Source organism: Amblyomma maculatum, chromosome 6 (genome assembly GCF_055883805.1).
Source record: "Amblyomma maculatum isolate TAMU_Amacu chromosome 6, ASM5588380v1, whole genome shotgun sequence".
NCBI lineage: Eukaryota > Metazoa > Arthropoda > Arachnida > Ixodida > Ixodidae > Amblyomma > Amblyomma maculatum.
The window spans coordinates 11,173,075-11,191,694 of record NC_139349.1 but is presented as its reverse complement, the minus strand read 5'-3'; the positions used below and the strand labels follow the sequence as shown (position 1 = coordinate 11,191,694).

The window sequence follows — 18,620 nt, the reverse complement described above, 5'->3', positions numbered from 1 at the left end:
CGGAGCTCACCAAGCCCCTCCCTAAGAATATGCAGCCCAACCACCATGAAGGCAGGCGACTAGCACTCGCACTACACTCCAAATACAAAGGAAACTATTGTGGTCGCGTATAGTGATGCGGACGAATACGAAGAAGGATCGATGTTTCGAGATCTGTGCAGTGACTGAGGCCCGTGAGTACGTGCCTTCCAAACATCTACTGCAGCTACTGTACGCACCAGAAGCCTTGAGGCTGCAACTGCGATGGCGATCGCTTGTGCCAAAGATGTAATAGCGAGTCCAGAAGAACCATACGGAACTTGGGAGGGGGGAGGGGGGCTGCCGCCAGGAATATTATTTGAAACTACCGTCCTCGCCGCGAAGGCCGCTTTTCGATGGAGTCGAGATAGGGTCCCTCGATGCAGCGCGGCGCTGGTATCGAGGCACCCTAGAGGCGAGAGAGAGAGAAAAAACTTTGTCGCGAGTAGTGTTACTGGGTCTTGGAAGAGCCAAGGGGCCATTAGCTGGTGGCTTGCGGCGACTTCTAAAGCGCGGTTTACCGCGCCAAGTTGTATATCAGGGCTCGCGTTAGGCAGCACTTCCTCCCAGGATTCAAGTGAGGGAGCTTCTATGAGAGCCTTGGGAGGCGGGTCCTCTGGGCAATCCCACAGGATATGATTATGTCGGCTTTCTCTCCGCAATTAGTGCAGGATGAGCTTATGCTGTCCGAAAATAGGCGAAAAAAAAGGCGACAGTGTGCTATGCGATGTCAGCGCACGTTCAGTACCCCAGGTGATGATCGAAATTTCCGGAGTCCTCCACTGAGTCGCTGGGAAACTCCATAAACAAAAAACCAAATGCTTTCATGATCAAGACCCATTGCTAGTGCGATAATCAATTATGAAGCTAGGCATGATATCGGGGAATACTGGTGACATCACGACACAGTGGCGTCACATACTATGAACGGCTCCCCGACGCGCGACATCGGTCAGCCGCTGCATCTGCGGTCGGTGGGATTACGACGTCGCTAATGCACCGGCATCCGAGCCAAACATTCTTGTCAAATGACACTACGATCTGACAGCTTCTCACAATATTTATTCGAATTGTAAACAAGCAAAACAAAACAAACAAAACATCGAATTTTTAGCTGACGCCAGCCACCCCTACCTGTGCAGCAATGCAGGTCTCTTTTACAGTGCCACATATTACGACTGCCAGACCAAGACCTGTGACGGTCACACGAGATTACCAGGTCATTTCCAAGTAAGACTGTGAAGGATTCAAGACTGAATGAGCAGTTATTTTGTAACTTAAAATACATGACGACTTGCGGGGCGAAGTTGCTCAGAAAGAAAGCTAACACAGATTATTAAAATGACAGTTGCACGAGCGAGTGCAAGTTGTCTAGCCCGAAAATATCAAAAGCTTTCGATGCCCACCGCGAACTAGTTTGCGAAAGCAAAGAAATAGGAAAATAAAAGAATGCATTTTACTTTTCTTTTTGTAGATTTAAACTGCGCGCCTTCTATATAGCTATCATCACAAGATGCCAGGGCGCTAAAATTTAGGCCGCGGCTTCAGAAAAGAAGTTTTTTCCATGGCGTAGCGATATAGGAGTGATGCCCAAGGCCAAAAGCAAATGCACAAGTGCAAACAAATGCGGATTTCTATGAGCAATAAGCCAACAAATTCTTGCAGTGGGCTCAAATCGTGGAAAATGTTGGGTCAAAATATTTCGACGAATACTGGCAAACTATACAGTGCCCTGCAGGAAAATTCCACTACAGTGCATGGATTGGTGGCATCTATGAGAACCCAAGGGGCGCAGAAACGCATCTGATGGTCGTTGCGCCTTCTTGCCGACATATGTCACCAAACTACTTTCCCCCCTTGTAAAGCTATACTATAATTGCTGTACTTAAATTTACCCTGCACAAAACAGGCAACCATACCTAAATGGGACAGTGGCCAAAACAAATAGACAAAAAGCATATTTATGTGAGCAATAGAAGTGCGAAAGAGCTTGCGGCATTGCCAAAAGTAGGATTCACACACATACCAAGTGATGCACAATTATGTTCTTGTTGGCAGCACTTAGTAGTATGCATTGTGCAGAGCACAGACTGTTAACAGGACTTGAGCATACGACCCAATGATAGCGCACCAGAGACTCTGAGTGCTGCTGGATACCCCTGTTCACTGTAAATCACCATTGACCATATGCATTCTTCACTATATGCGAGTGTTCTGTTCCAAAATGTAAATGCCCTTGATATCATGGCCAGTGCACCGACTTTTTACATTAACATGCATGCAGTCGAACCCTCCCCGGGCAGTGCTGGTGCTGACGCTTGCATGCTGGCTGCTGGCTCTGGCCTTCCGATGCTGTGCTGCCATCACGCCCACCAGCAACCCGCACAAGCAGAGTGACTAGCTATCGCCAAGAAAGCCCACAGCTCTCCTAAGCTAGCAGAAGCACATTTGTCTGCAGGTGAGTGCAAAGACTGTCGGGAATAAAAATACATCCTGGCCCCCTTGTGATGGAACTTTATGCAATCTCAGATGCAATAAAGTCCATAAATAAAATAGAGTCCATAACAGAAGCCCACATATTACAGACTGCTTAGCCACCATAAAAAGAATGAAAAAAGTGACACACTATGTGTACTCCAGGAGACCCATGCACTTAATAAGGAAACAAAGATACGCTTCCAGATACACTGGGCACAAGATAATGATGAGAACGCTGAGCAGAGAAAAGTTGACAACCTCACACACCAAACTGTACACACTAATGCACCCCCAACCAGACTACCTTTTGACGGCCACTCCGTTGTCCCCATCCTAGAATCCTCTTTGCGGAAAAGTACACGTGCCCTCATCCCGCTGTGCACTTACCCTCTCCCCTAATAACTTAAGTAGATTGGAAGAGGTATCCCTTAGAAGGATAAGGGCTGGAACGGCCCTTACCCCGTCAATCAAGTGTTGATGGGACTCCTAAGACATAGGACCAACCGCCTGCCGAAACGTTCTACACTGGCTGCAGAGGTGGACGTTTGCCACCTGCTGTGCACTTGTGCAGGGACGAGGGTGTCAAAGACACGGATTCTCCAGGAAGTGGGACTGTTGGCAACGAGGGAAGAGCATTTCTTTAAATGGAAAACAGACAACACTAAAAGCAAAAGCCTTCTCCAGTTTCTGTCAGAAAATGAGTTACATGACTTTCTACTATAGTATTCCTTATGGCAAGTTAGCAGAAAAAAAAAAAAAAATCTAAGTTTGCACTCATACATAAAGCTAACAAAACAAAATGTGAACGGAGTAGCTTTCTTAAGGCTGCTAGCTTCAGAAGTTGTATAACCATACATCGGCCCCACCTCTTGTTGCTGTCTATAGGTAAAATAATTCTTGTCCTGCTGTGTCACTTTATACGCCAAAAATGGCCAAGTGAAGCAAAGATCGACTAAATTGTGCAGGGGCTTAACTGTTGGTGATATCTGTCTGCATTTAGATCTCAAAGTAACAGTTCATCTTTGCTAGATAAGTGCTGCAACACCGCTGTTGTACCCGCCACTGGCCTTGCCACCGCACAATCGGGGGTTATTCACTGATGTCATGCTGGCCGCCACTTTGGAGTAAATGGAACAAGAAGAAACGCTGCACACATGTCCAGTCGGCTTATTGCTATGTGTTCCAGCCTGTAGCTAGGTGCCATAAAACAAGGTGGTGACTGCGGAGTCATGTGATTGCTTCCCATAAAAAAGACACTAGGTGAATGTATTCACAGAAGTAGCCTCAACTGCAAACTTGCTAGCAGAACATCTTTTGAACAATTGCAGTATCAATGGGGTTCTGTGGCCAGGCAACCTCAAGCATCATTTTAGATATTATTTGTGGCATTGAGTTCACCTACCGCGGACATAAAAAGTGGAAATACGGCACATTCTACAAGCACAAAAAAAAAATTTACGGGGGATGCTAGAACTCTTTAAGAATGTGAAAGCAATTAAGAGCCTAGTTGGACTTTGGTTAAATTTTTGCATCTTTATTGACACTCTGTGGCATCCAACTCTTCCAGTACACATTTCAATTACTACAGCACATATCTTCCACATCCAGGTCCCAATGACGATTACTCTAGCCTCTTCTGCTGTGGCGTACTTTCTCAGTCTTTCTGCCCGCTTGAGTGAGGCCCAGTGCGTAGTCACCCATAGCGATGTGGAATGAACCTCTGAGCCTACACGGCAACATATTTTAACAATGCCAAGCCTTGTAAACAGTTCTAAATAACAATGTATTTTAGCACACATCAATATTTAAATAATTAGGCACTGTTCTCACCCCAGACTAAACTCTGCATTGTCACATATAATATAGACTATCACTAGCAAAAGCACTAAATATTAGTCCTCCTTCAACGTCATATATCTCTAGCCAGCACTGATAACAAACTACAAGCCTACACATCTCAGTTGCGCATCACTAGAAGACTGGTAGTATGGCATCCCCAGCAAGGTAAACCTACCTGTCCATCTCCTTAGAAAGAGTAAAAGATGAAACAACATGCTTTAGACTGTGGGAGTAGATTTCATATCAGAGTATTTTGCATTAAAATAATCTCTAAATCTTTTGGACCCTAATATACAACAAAAATTCTACCGCCTATCCTAGCTCCCCTATTTATAGCAACTCATCTTTTGCGTTCATGCACACCAGAGCAGCACATCACAAATCGCGAACTGACCATGCATATAAGACACAAACAGTGTTTGCTCACACAAAAATAAATATTCCATAGTAAATTTTGTCTATAAGGGAGTTGAATGAGTGCTGTGGCTATTACCAAATCATGATTTTTCTGCTCATCATACCGAAAGTTTTTGAATCAGGTGCAGTATTGAAGTTGCACTGGCTGCCTTTGTATGAGTGAATATTGCTTTTTGCATCTTCTGTTTTTATTATGATATATATTGTGCCACTATACTTATATTATACAACACTGAGCTAATATAATGCATGGTTTGTACTTTCACTCTCATTTTTCTTTATTTACAGCACTTATGATGTGAACCCTTGTGTTTACAAAATAATTCTTTTGTCCTTATGTAACTGTGCTATTCACTCACCATCCCTACGTAATGCCTAGCCTGACCCCTTGGTTGCATAAATAAATAAAACATATAAGATGATTGGAATATGTCAAAACAGACTTCGGACCAACCAATTCAATCCAGGTAGTACTGGTTGTTTGGGTGGTCCTACACAGTTTTAATGGGATGACAAGAAGCTTCATTTCTCGTTTCAGCTTCATCTTTCAGCTAAACTACTACTTTTTATGTCTGCAGTGATGTGTTTTTGAAACAAGATACCGATTCCCATCGCCTTCAGTTTGATTTCATACTTTCACGGTTTTGGTGCTTTTCAGCAAATCCCTTGCGGAGGCTGCACACTACACTAGGTGGACAAGGAATGCCGACAAATGCAGAAAATGCTGGGAATCAGCTGCTCAAGAGCCAGTTCTCATAACTCAATACACCTGGAAGCCAATGATGTGCTACGGCCAAAAATAGCGATGTATACTTTTGCATATATTCTAAATATTGATGTCTCAAGGCATAGACCAGCCTATTTTCTGCAATGGGTGCAAGGTTTGCCATTGCAAGCTTATTTATCTGACTACTGTGCTGTTGTCGATCACCAATAGATTGACTACATCAGCACCCGCACTATGCCACCGTGATGCACTCTGGCAGTTATGGCCCTCTGGTTGGTGCTGGTGTCAACATAGTAGTATGTACCCTACGTGGAAAAAGTACTTTTGTTTGCATCGACATATTTCTCTGCATGAATGCTGGATTTGTGGGACAAATTAGTTCACCTAAAAATTGCAATGTACTCCGAGAGCTGTGCAAAGCATAGAACCCCAGATTTTTCCTTTTCGCAAAAAGAGAACAAAGTTCCCCGCTAAAAAAAGGAGCAGAAGCTTGTCATGAGAGGCAGCCGATGAAGTTGTGTTCGGCATATATAGTTGTCTTCATCAATACACACTGGTACCAAATTCCAAGACCCGACACCCGGAAATGCCTTCTACACACCATTAAGCTTGGAGGCAGGTGCTTGAATTGCCAATAAAAAGGTGGTCAGAGTCGCGTTTACAATACTTCAGGAAGTTTTAAAACAATTGCTGTCCAGTTTAATGTAGTGGGTGAAGAAGTGAGCAGTTTTATTGTTTCATTCACGAGTACATAATGGGTGCATGATGCACATGTTTGCTTCTCATACTTCCTGCTACCATAGTAGCAATAGTGCTTTCTTTACTTTATACCATAGTGGTGATACTAGTGCTTTTTCTATTTCATGGAATCAGAAAATGTGGGTGGAGGCTTGTGGCTATAGGCACCGTGCGCCCGCCAGGAGCCTCCACCGGTGGCGAGTTTGGTGTCCCGAGTGAGCGCCGTAGCAGACAATTTTCGCCATCATGGCAACGGGAGCCTGTGCGCCGCTGGTAATAGCTGCCAGGTTGCCTGCCTTTGGGCTGACAAGTTTGTTTTAAGGTGCGAACATAGCCAAAGGCATCAAACTGTTTGAATCTGGACATGTTCACAATGTAAAAAAATATTTGACAGAAAACGGCAAGAAGTGTCGGGCCGGTTCATCGAACAGACGTGGTTCTCGGAAACCTCGCAGTTGGCAAGTTTTACATGTTTCTTTTTCCTATTCAGTTGTCGCTGACCAGGCACCTTGTAGAAACCTCTTCATTTGCATTCGTGTTTCCAACAAAATGTTTGCTGCATATTCTTGAGTGGATTGAAGGCTGAAGCGAAAGAATAAAACACGAATAAGCGGTGCTGCTTGCCACAGGCTGCTGGCAAATGAGCCCCGGGAAAAAGAAACGAGGATATTACGGCATATTGTTTGCAGTCAGAAATCTTTGCAACAAGTAACAAGCAAGCAGCCTTTTATAGTTATTATAAGACCAACAAACATATGCTGTGAAAGTAATTACGGAAAAATAAAGCTTACTTCTGACGGTGAACGAGTTGAATCCTGTTTCCAATGTTGAGTCAAGATGTAAAACTTGGTCCTTGGTGAAAACCAACGACACAACAATTTCTTGAACTCTTCACAGGATCCATTGCTGTCCGAAACAACCACGCCAGCGTACCGCAGCAAAGTACTCATTGTACAGCCGCTGTGGCGAGTTCGTGGTGTGTTCTCTTGAACTCTTCACAGGATCCATTGCTGTCCGAAACAACCACGCCAGCGTACCGCAGCAAAGTACTCATTGTACAGCCGCTGTGGCGAGTTCGTGGTGTGTTCTCACTCTGGACGCACGCGCTGCCGCTCATGGCGCGCGCGTCGCTCTGGAGTTACATGTGCATGGTGCCTATAAAACCCTGCAAGTGTGGAATAATTCCTGCTACTTTGTTGCGCATCGGTCTTCAATCATTCATAACGCAATCGAATCTCGTTACTATGAACACCGCATTAACTAATTTTTCAAATTTACGAACTTCTTGAAAATCAGCAACTAGTTTCCAATGTTTTCAATGTAAAAATATTTCCGAACTACAAATTTCAATATAGCACATATTTCAAAATAACATATGTAATTTATTTTTCTTCTATACTCAAGGAACATCAGTATTACGAAGTCTCCTAAAATTAACAGCGCTGCAAAACTCGCATGAAAAAAAAAACGCCACTCCTGTGTGCATACCGCAGGTCATAGCTATCACCACCACCATGTCCAGTGCCTACACCTAGCGCCACCACAAAGCTGTGGCTTTATAATGCAGTAGCCAGCAGGCCTAGCCACCTGCATTTTTTCTCTGTGTTGCGTGCCATTCGCATGTGTGAGCAGGAGTTTTTGTTGCGGATAATCTTATTGCGAAGTTCGTGCGAGATCTGGTGATAAATGCAGCCAGCGTTGGTGCCAAGAAGAAGCTAAAGCAGTTTTCATTGTAGGAAAAAGCAGCCATATGGCATCGACGCAGGGGAGAAGCAAATCGGCCTCTGCAGAGAGCTTGGCATTGCTCCATCGACTGCCGTGATGATTTTGAAAGACCGGCACAAGATTGACACTGAAGATGAGGTCGTATCGAACTCTGCGTTTTGTTGTGCATGAACAAAGTTCGCACTTTCGTCGCTCGGTGCAATGATGTACACGATGAACTGTTGCGTGAAGTGGAAGGCGTGGGGAGCTCTTAATCGGTCGTGTGTGCTGCATGCATCAGAAGAAAATGATTTCTTCAAATAAAGCAATTAGTGCATCATTTTCGTTTCAGCTTTTGCTTGTCTGCATGCGTGTATACTGCCAAGGTATGTCATTTTCATACCTAGGTTTGACCACTGGCTTTTTTTTCATTGCAGCAAAATTTCAAAATAATGAACGATTTAGGCAGTCCCCTGCCATTCTTTATATCAAATTTGAGTGTATAGCCAATTTTAGCAACATGCCATTTACCATGTATCATGTAACATGTCACAACTTCCAATTTTAGCAACATGCCATTTACCATGTATCATGTAACATGTCACAACTTCCAATTTTAGCAACATGCCATTTACCATGTATCATGTAATATAACTCACAACTTACTCAGTACAGTTTAAGCTAATTGTAACGAACACTGATATAGCAAAGTATTGAATTAGCAAAGTAAATACGAATTTTGGATGGCCACGCTTCATTTCAGCAATATTTCTTCCTTTCTAACCAAACCAAAACTAAGCGTTTCACTGCTTGCAAAGTGAATGTGTGCGACTACAAACGTTAGTTCAACTTGTCCAACGATCATTGTCATGAAGGAAAGCAAACACGGCCACTTCTATATCCACAATAACAATAATGTAAATCGATGGCCTACTTTCGTTGCCCATAATTTTCAGCCTATGAACTGTGAACATATCAACAAGGTAGCATGCATATTGCAACATCTCAGTTTCATTCCATTTGGTCATTTGCCAGTGGTTCCTGCTCCTAGTGAAATATATTATGTGGGTGATGACATTACACTAGTCAAGGTAGAAGCATAAATTTGCGACAAGTACATGCCACAGTGGCAGACTGGCTTCACAAATAAGAGAGTGTGACAACACGGTTCGAGATGCTCAAGATTTTTTCTGTGTCAAAAAAAGAAGTTGTACACATGCAAAGCTTGCATTTTGCTTCGTGGTATATGTACATACAACAGAAGGCAGCTTGAAGCAGCTGCCAAGTAATGAGGACAGGCCTGTGAAAATAATGTAACCTTTTTACAAGAGTTACCCTAAACTTTCCCTCTGAAGCGCAGCCTCTGGGAGTCAGCGAAGAGCGTCTTGAACACTTCTGTTCCCTCCTTAGGCAAGGTCACGTGAACCATGGCTCTTCTGTTCTCATCAGCAAGTTCAAACAGCTTGTAGACTAAAAACTGCAGTGTTTTCTGTGTAACAGACCACAAACAAAACGTTTCAAGCATTAGAGCATTGAACATCAAATATTATCAACAAAAGTAGAGTCATCCTGCTGATTTGTCAAAAATATTTAGAAGCTGCGCTCTTAAAAACTTAAAATTTGTGAATTGTGGAGCTAAATGTCCCAAAGCACGACACATGTACTACGAGGAACGCTGTAGTAGATGTGTGGGTACCATTCTATCTTGCACCCTTGGACTAGGAATGCGCACAGTAGTCATTATGGCAGGTAGTCCTGCCTAGTGGTAACAAATTACTGCAGCCAGGTACAGATAAGGGTATCACTCTAAGTACAAGCAAGGAAGTTAAATACTTGAGTGTCTTTTTTTTTTTTCTTCTCTAGTCTGCAATGAAATAAGCATGTCAGTTTTATTGGGAATAACACAGCATAAGCTCTGGATTTTCTAAAGTTAGAATTTTAGTCGTTATACAAGTAATTTAAAAACACAGCTTGCGTTCAATATTTGTTTATGGATGAGACTGCTATTACCTACAGATATTAAGGTATATAAAAAAAAATTAGAAAAAAATCCAAGCACTGAATTTAGATTTTACTATGTACAAAATTACAGCCAGGAATTTGTGCGACAAAAAGCAAATGCAAACCCAAATGGCAAGAACTGAGAGACAGTTGAAAATCACAGACTAAAATGCTTGCACAGATGTACTACTCTAGAACTACCTACAAAAAAATATATTCAGCTGTCAATTTGCACCTAAATCTAGACCACCGTCAAAATGGGAAACTTTTTATGAGCTGATGACCTTCATTATTCTTTTGTTAGACATGTCTGAGACTGGAACAGACTGCCATCAAATACTGCTAATGTTCCTCTAACACCGCTTTTTATTGTGCTTAAGTTTAAATGATGAATTTGTCTTCACACAGACATTAATATTTTTAACCCCCATTCTGTAATTTTCAATGGGGTGGTGCCCATGTAATTAAAATAAAACTTGCAAACTAACCTTTACAGGTGGATGGAGTACAGTGTTGATTGACTCCTCTATGTAATCTGCTATGAGAAATCCTCCCACTTTGGAAAATTCTTTCTTGTGTGAGGCTATCTCGCCAACCAATCTGTAAAAAAAATGCACACACCACAAGTTAGAAGTCGTTACAGTGTTCAGCAGCAATTCTATGAAGAAGCCTGCCTTTTCAAACAGTAAACAACAATGTGACAAACCAGTTAAACTAACTGAAGCAGCTTTTATCTCAACCATATACATCAAGGTTTCATTACTAAGGAATTTATTATTTTTTTATAATCCTTGCTCTTAGACACATGAGGACTCAATTACATGTTGTGTTTTCTCATCTAAAACGAGCTAGCAATGTGAGAAAAGAAATAAAACAAGCATGCATGCAACATATTGCTTGCAAGCTGTTGCACAGTATTAGCTGGAATGCGACACCCATAAATGGAGAGAAAAACACGCTTCTCATGAATACAAAAAATATATATTGTCAATTATCATAGCAAGAATTATGCAGAGATGCAATAGTTTTTCTGGCTCACATCTTTTCCTTTTTCAATAACCGACTGCCAAGTTGGAATCACTACTTTTACATGGGAGTGGCCCTTACAAGAATGCGTTTTGTTTATGGAGTCACATCCCAAAGCAACTCAGCTTAAGAACAATGCCATAGTGCAAGCCTCAGGATAATTTCGACTATATAGGGTTCTTTAACATGCACCGACGTCGCACAGTACACAAGGGCCTTGCATTCTGCCTCCAGCAAAACAAGACTATCATGGGGCCATGATCGAATCTAGGTCACCTGGCTCAGTAGTCGAGTGCTCTGTACATAGTAGCCAATGACACCAGCAGCACCATGCTACCATGGCTAACTGCATTGCAGGCAAGGTTACAAGGATGTGCAACATAAGATGGCTAGTCGAGATAAGCTGCCAGAACACTCAAATGGATGAGCATGCTGCTTAAAAGGGTGCAGTCATCTGTGGCAACTGGTAATTGTTCACGAGTATTGGTGGACACTATGGCAACAGGAGGGACGCATGCAATTTCAGCACACAGTTTCTGAAATAATGTATGTATCTGCGGTCAACAATACCTCCAGATTTCTGCTGCACATGCCTAGCCTGCAACACAAGTGGCTGCCACGATGCATTACCAAGCTTCTGAAAGTCTCTACAATGCAGTGGTGTGCAATCCACGTATGGCTCTGCTGTCAGAGTCTAAACTGCGCTCACAGTAGCAAAGTGCAGGGTCCTACAAAGGTAGCATATATATATGGCAAGAAAATGTGAAAAAAGAAAGCGAGTAAAGCCATGGATACCTACCTTTCTAAGGAAAGTGCACACATGTGGACCTGATAGGCCACAACTGGTTCTGTTTTCATCTGTTCAGATCCACCCACTCTGATAATACTCTTGAGGAGATGTGAAGATCATGCACACTGTTAAGGCAAATGCAGCAACTATGCCTCTAACTGCAGTAAATTTGCAGGAGGGGGTTAGAACATATGTCATTCTTGGATTTCAATACAGGGGCATTGAGCCAAAAACTGCTTCCAGATCATACAGTAGAGTCTTGCCGATACAATCCCGGTCCATATGCTCAAAATCGCAGGCAGTAAAAAGCTCCCATAGAGTTGTACTATTTTTTGGCCTGTTAATATGTACCCGATTAACACGATTTCACAGCTACAATAATGAGAATTTTGACAAATTATGGTCATATAATGTATTTAGTGATTAAATGCACGTGATAACGCACGAGCAGGCCAAGTCTGGGAGCACGTGACATGAAGTGGAGACCAGCGGCACTCGCCCGCTGTGGTGGCTTTTCTGCAGTGACTAGATGCAAATGAACGAAGCATTAAAGAAAGCTAACGAGCCAACATATAAGAGGCCCACTTCCACAGAAACATGACGTGGAGAGGAGAAACAGAGTGGCTTCTTCGCAGTGCCCTAGGGGACACAGGGGCGCAGCAAGTGGAAACGTATCAACAAAGTTTTACTGTGCCAGTGCTATAGTATAGCTTCATTTTACCCAGGCTTGTCTTCACTACCATAATTCGAACAAAACTAATGAGAGTCTGTTTTTAAGTCACTGAAACTTATTGAGCTCAAATTCTTTAGGCTTTAAAGATTGTTTTCCATTATGCACTTCGAAAATACCACATTGTTTTGTCCACTATGCTAGTGATACAAAATAAAGAAATAAATTCCTAAAAGTAAAAGTGGCAATGTTACTTTTGGTTTTGTTACTGGTAAAATGTGAAGCTTTATAGAGTGCATTTTTCAAGTTCTTATACAAGTAAACGTCTGTGAATTTTAATGCATTCTGCAAACTCTAATGTAAAACTACAATAGAACCCCCCATAGTAAAGTCACTCGGACCGGAAAAAATTGTGTAGAACAGCGCGAAAAAAACGACAGGGACGAAGGCAGACAACAAGACGAAAGACAACAAGAAGGAAGACAACAAGTAAGTTGAAATTCAGCGCTCGTCTTGTTGTCTTCCTTCGTCCCTGTCGTTTTTTTCGCGCTGTTCTACACAATGGATTACCAACATGCCCAAGCTTCTGTTTTAACCGGAAAAAATCTTTACTATATCAGCTGTGGATGACAAAATGACTGCAAATGCTGTCCAATAATTAAATGGCTAGTAACTAAACATGTCTTGTTGGTTCAAAAAAGAAACATTCTAAAATCCCTTCCATCCTTCTATCATATATTTATGGAATTTTTTTGTTTCAGTTTTATGTTTAAATCTTGTGGTAGTACCACTTTAGCATGATTACAACGTGACTACGAATACAATAAGAATTTGAAGTTATGTAAAAACCAAAACTTTGCATGAATATGGCATCACCTTCCTTTCTGTCATTCAAAAGGCAATAGTTGAGAAATGCGCACAACACAGTCAAGCGTGGCAAAACTGCACATGCCGCGCCTCCAATTCTAGGTACTGCTGTCCAGTACTCCGCTCTGCCCAGAGCTGTGAACTTTAAGCCGTTTCTTTCCTTCCCTATTTCTCGCTACACTTTTACTCTCTTTTATTTTCTCAATGAACCACATCACCTTTTCTCCATGTCTGCAGCTAGCTTTACTTTTTTTTTTCCCCTACGGGCCTCTGCCTCAAGGCTTTGAGCCATCAAAAAGTTAACTTCTTACTTACAGCTCATAAGCCTGATGGTAAAGCCATCAAGAACCGCCATTTTATCGTTATTTTTCTCTGAAAAAAGAAACATTTACCACGTGATCCCACATTGTATGTGTGCCACGATTTCACTTCGTCAGAAGTATGTCACCACGGCCTGACGCACTTTAATTTAACCAGTTTTTATTAAAAAATGTCTTCACTATAAGCAATGAAGAAATGTACAGTCATTTATGGAATACAAACTTTCAGTTTTACTTTACTAAATCTACGTTTATTATAGCGAGGTTCTACTGGGAAACTCGAGCTTACACGGCGCTAATACAAGCACTTCTCTTTTCAAAGACCTGCTTCAGTAATTAAATCAATGCTTTAATTACTATTAATACTGCAGCAAAAGTTTAGGCGAGTGTATTGCAACGTCAGGTTTTGTCTGAGATACAAACAGCACGCATGAGACGAATATACCTCACTACACACACATGCTACCAGGCACTAAAACAGGACAAAGTAATAAAAAAAGAAAGGATATGAGAGACACAGGTCTGGTAGGCGACTGTGCACCCAACGACCATCACGATCCTCTTGGCGAGGAATATGCTGAGCAGCCTGCATGCGGCCATGACTGCCTGGCAGAAGTGCTCTGGGCTGCACGTCCACAGGGAGAACAAGTTGAGGCTGCTCAGTGACTGCAGGATGACCACACCACCCCGATGTGAAAGAACAATCTGGAACAAAGAGGCACTCTCAAAAGGGCAACTGGAACTGAAGTTGCTGATCAGGCACACAAAAAAACTACCTTTTTGATTATCCCTGTTTGCTTCTGGGGCAGAATATAATACACATGCAGTACATGCATTGGCAGGGCCATTGTAAAATTGCTATCACATTCAATGCAATCTGCATTGAACACGGAAGAGAGAAAGCATCAGCAAGGAAGTGTGGAAGGTTTGGTGTGTGATGCATAACAAAAAACGCAGAAAGAATGTGGCACCATATATTCATTATGCCAATGTGAACTTTTGCTGTGTTTGTGTGAGATGAGCAAATGTTCAATGTGATTGAAATCATAACAAAATAGAATTAGGCCTCTCAGTCCATAGTGGTTGAGTGAATAAAGCCATGCTGTATGATATATGCATGTATTTTTATCGTGGTTTCTATGCTCATATTTATTATGTATCATACCAGCTTTCTAATGTACTGCTGTAGACGGCTTAGGTTGTTATGGGGGCAGAGACCGCGTCAGGCAATCACGTCTTTTGTCTCTGCCACCCGCAGGAAGGAGTGATTTCCTGCAAATAAAAAACTGACTGACTGATTGACTAACTGACTGACAGAACTGTATTGTTACACTGTATTCCCCTGCTTGTGCTGGTTTTGTTGTTTGGTTTGGCTCAAGTTTGATTTGTAGGGTTCAACGTCCCAAACTGACATTAACCATGAGAAATGCTGTAGTGGAGGGCTCTGGAAATTTAGGCTTCTTGAGGTTCATTTTAATGTGCACTGAAATCGTACAATACATGGGCGCCTTGCATTTCACTTCCATTGAAAAGAGGCCCCCCATGGCTGGGACTGAACACATCCTTGGTCAGAACCAGCAGCCAAGTGTCCCAACCACTGAGTCACTGCAGTGGGCTTTGTTGTGTGCCACCAGGCATGAGCATCAGCCAGTGTGCACTGCTTCGTACAGTGAGCTCTAACTACAAATTGTGTGTTGTAGGTGCAATGAATACAGCTGTAGAGAAAATTTTAATGTGTAAAGAGCAAGAACATTACTGTTGTTACACAGATAAACATTCGAAGCTGGCACCAGCAGATGCAAATAAAAAGAGAGACTACCGTAAAAGCCCACATATAATATGAGGTTTTTTCCTGATTTTATCACGTCAGATGTCTGCTTCACCCCCCGCTTCCATTGTGGATCCAAACAAATGTCAGCCTAAATTCGCAGTTCCAGCCTCGTGATTAATCAGCACTCCAAGCATCAAGCTTCCAGCCAGAGGAGGCGTTATCTAGCAGTGGCGTCGACTGACTGTTTCGATGGTTTCGGTTTCACCATGCTGACCCCGCGATCCTCGGGACTACAGTACCCACGACGCACACAAGATCGGAATGAGGTCTATCACGCCTCACACGATGTAGGATTACCAAAAGGATCACTTGGCACGTTGCATGGGTCTCTTACGGGCCCCTCAAGCCATGCTGACCATGCCCTACAGCCAAATCGTGGATACTTGAGCAGCATTCCGAAGGAGCGCATTGGTTGCACCTTCGAGAAATGCAGAATACCAAATGCAGAACTGAAGAGAAAGATGTCTTTAGTGAGGGACTCTCTGAAAACAACACACCAGACGACGATCGCAAAAATCCTGAATCCGAGAACACTTCCTGGGCGCATATGCTGCGTGCCTGCGCGCGGTGCTAGACGCATGCATGGCGCTTGCTAGCCTTAGGCAGCTCGTATGCTGCCGTCCCACATCCAAGCTGGAAGTGGCCCACTGGTTTTAAAACAGTCAGAGGACCATGTGGCTTCCGCGATTGCCAGGGCAAATGTCAGCTGCTCTTCTCAGAGTGCGTGAAATTCTCTGATCTAGCGCGTCAGCACAAGAGAGGGAGCGAACCAGCACCAGCAAAGTTTGTGACACTATTCGGCGCCTGGTGCGGGGAAGAGTTGGAAGCGAAAGCACGGAGCACAATGCCTCGCGGAGCATTATACGTGGACGAAAACTTTTTTTTCTTTTCTTTTTCAGTTTTTACTATTCTAAAATAACACCTCATATAATATGCTGGTTCGCATTATATGCAAGTGTTTACGGTAGTTCCTTGCACTTTAGTACCTTTCTGAACTTGTATAATATCAGTTATCAACAAAGATTCTGCAGCCAGAGTCTCCCCATCCAAACAGAAGTGAACTGCATCACAATTTCTCCCACTACAACAAAAAAAAAAACAACAGCAAAATCAGTGGCATCTATGACACTATACGCTAATATCATGATAGACTATAAAAACGATTCTGATGGAAGTGTACAAAAAACTCATAAAGGTACCATATTTTCTCACATGTAGCCCACAAGGCAGAAACTTCAAAACTATAATTTTTAACAGTTCCAAGAAATGCCCTGATTCAAGTACGCTATCAGAATTGCTCCATAATGGCAAAGGTGTCCGTGGCTTCTTTCAGTGTGCAAGGTATGTGGTAGAGCTGGAGCTTCTTTGCATGTAACGTTCACATGCGAGGAGGCTTCACTGTACAAAGGGCAATGAGCACATGATGGCTTGGTAAGAGAATGAAAATGTCACACGGACAGAAGTGCACATTTATGTTGCTGCAGCATGGCTTCTTCAAAAACAAAATAAGAGAAATAAAAGTGACGAGGCAATTATTGCTAAACAGCACATAGCTCTGGGCTCTGCTGTCAGGCTTATCAGAACAGATGATAAGCAGATAGTCGCTATTGCTGTGGGCTGGCGGTGCATCCTTGAAAATGAAACTATGCGTCCAGAAACTCCATCAGCCTGTCAATCATCAACACACCTACTGTGGTGTGCATGTCAAAAGGGCACAGAAAACAGCATGGGCATTTCACAGGGAGTCTGGCAACAGTTCGCATCTTTAAAATTTCCAAATTAACAAGACTTTACTGTAAATATTTGAGAGTGGCAGACATACCAATGTGTTCTAGAAGGTGATAAAAACGTCTGAAATGAGTATTTGATGCTGCGTCAGTAAAAGGAAAGCGAGTCCCCATTTATTTAGTAATTTGTAAGTGCAATCAAGGAAATTCCAACTACCAAACATGCAAAAATGTACATTCTACATGGCAGCCTCCTAATTGTAAAGAAAATGTCAACTGCATGGTGAGTGAGTTCGCAGTGCTAATCTGTCAATAGCAACTGTTGCTGTATTATTGGGTCTCCTTACCCGCCTCATGGTCAACAGCGTTGAAAAGAACTTGAGAACATATACAACAAGCTCAGGGTGGTTGGTGATGTCATACACACTCAGGATGACAGCAAAATGCTCGATAATCTGAAATAAATTGAGAACAGGAGAAATATGAGGCTCATTTTAAACCCTTTGACACCAGTCACAGAATAATTAATACGCAGAAAAATGCACAGAAAATGAAGGGTTCATTAGATACCCAAATGAAAGAAGCCAACAGTTGTGAGTCAAGGAAAGCAGAAAGTATAATTTTTTGCTTTTTGTTCTTAATTTCTGCTGTTACCATGAACCAGTACTATAACCATTTTATGGGTGAAATATATATTACCTAAATACAAAGTAGAAAAAAAGTCAAAATGCTGCTGGTAGGATCCAAACCCACAACCCCCGAATTTCGCGTCTGATACTATTACCAACTGAGTTACAGTGACAGCTGCTCAGATGTTGCTTGTAACCTAACGTTGAGAATGTCCGCCAGTGCCACCCTCACCCATAACAACAGGCATAGTACATCTTATATTATTGCCAGTGTTACATGGAACGCGATCAAGAGGGAGAGCGGGAGCTGTGTGAGAAGCCTTTTATGCTGCTTCTGGCTTCACAGCTGCCAGAAGCGAAACCTCCGTAACGCAGAAAAACACTGAGCCTAGGCAAAATTTTATTGCAAGAAAATGCTGCGCATACCGGCCACTTTGTCTTGCCATAGCACTTTGTTTTGCAGCTTTCTGCGGGACGACATTGCAGAGCACACACAACTTGACGCAACAAATTATAAACACGTTACGATGCCAGCAGAGATCAAAAGTGAACAGCATTCCATCCTGCCTTCTACACTCAAGTGCAGCAATGTAATTTTGGATTCCGCAGTGCACGGACACGCCCTAGATTATCACAAGCTGCTCTTGTGCCACCCACCGCTCGTATAAGGAAGCAAACACAAGCCAGCTACGCAAACAGCGTGCAATTAGAAGTGCATATGAATTAATTATTCTTTTTGATGCATAAACCCGCTGATAACAGGCATCGTCACAGGTCACACATACTACACGCCGCTCATCCAAACCAACCGTGCACCCTCAAATATAGGTTGGTCTAG

General features: G+C 42.7%; 2 protein-coding genes across 2 annotated transcripts in view; one reads left to right on the top strand and one right to left on the bottom strand.

The window, feature by feature from the left end:
• The window catches only part of LOC146185065 (disintegrin and metalloproteinase domain-containing protein 10-like), a 33,215-nt gene extending 30,796 nt beyond the window's left edge, over positions 1–2,419 (top strand). Inside the window, exon 12 of the mRNA XM_084605868.1 lies at positions 2,303–2,419. Within this exon, the coding sequence (XP_084461994.1) occupies positions 2,303–2,419 (117 nt within the window). The remainder of the gene's footprint in view (positions 1–2,302) is intronic.
• Positions 2,420–7,578: 5,159 nt separating this feature from the next.
• LOC146185064 (unhealthy ribosome biogenesis protein 2 homolog) overlaps positions 7,579–18,620 on the bottom strand; it is a 76,467-nt gene continuing 65,425 nt past the window's right edge. The window contains exons 24-28 of the mRNA XM_084606048.1: positions 17,501–17,608; positions 14,106–14,300; positions 11,748–11,848; positions 10,411–10,522; positions 7,579–9,410 (exon numbers count right to left, since the gene is read on the bottom strand). Coding sequence (XP_084462174.1) covers positions 9,258–9,410; positions 10,411–10,522; positions 11,748–11,848; positions 14,106–14,300; positions 17,501–17,608 — 669 coding nt within the window. The 3' untranslated portion in view covers positions 7,579–9,257. The remainder of the gene's footprint in view (positions 9,411–10,410; positions 10,523–11,747; positions 11,849–14,105; positions 14,301–17,500; positions 17,609–18,620) is intronic.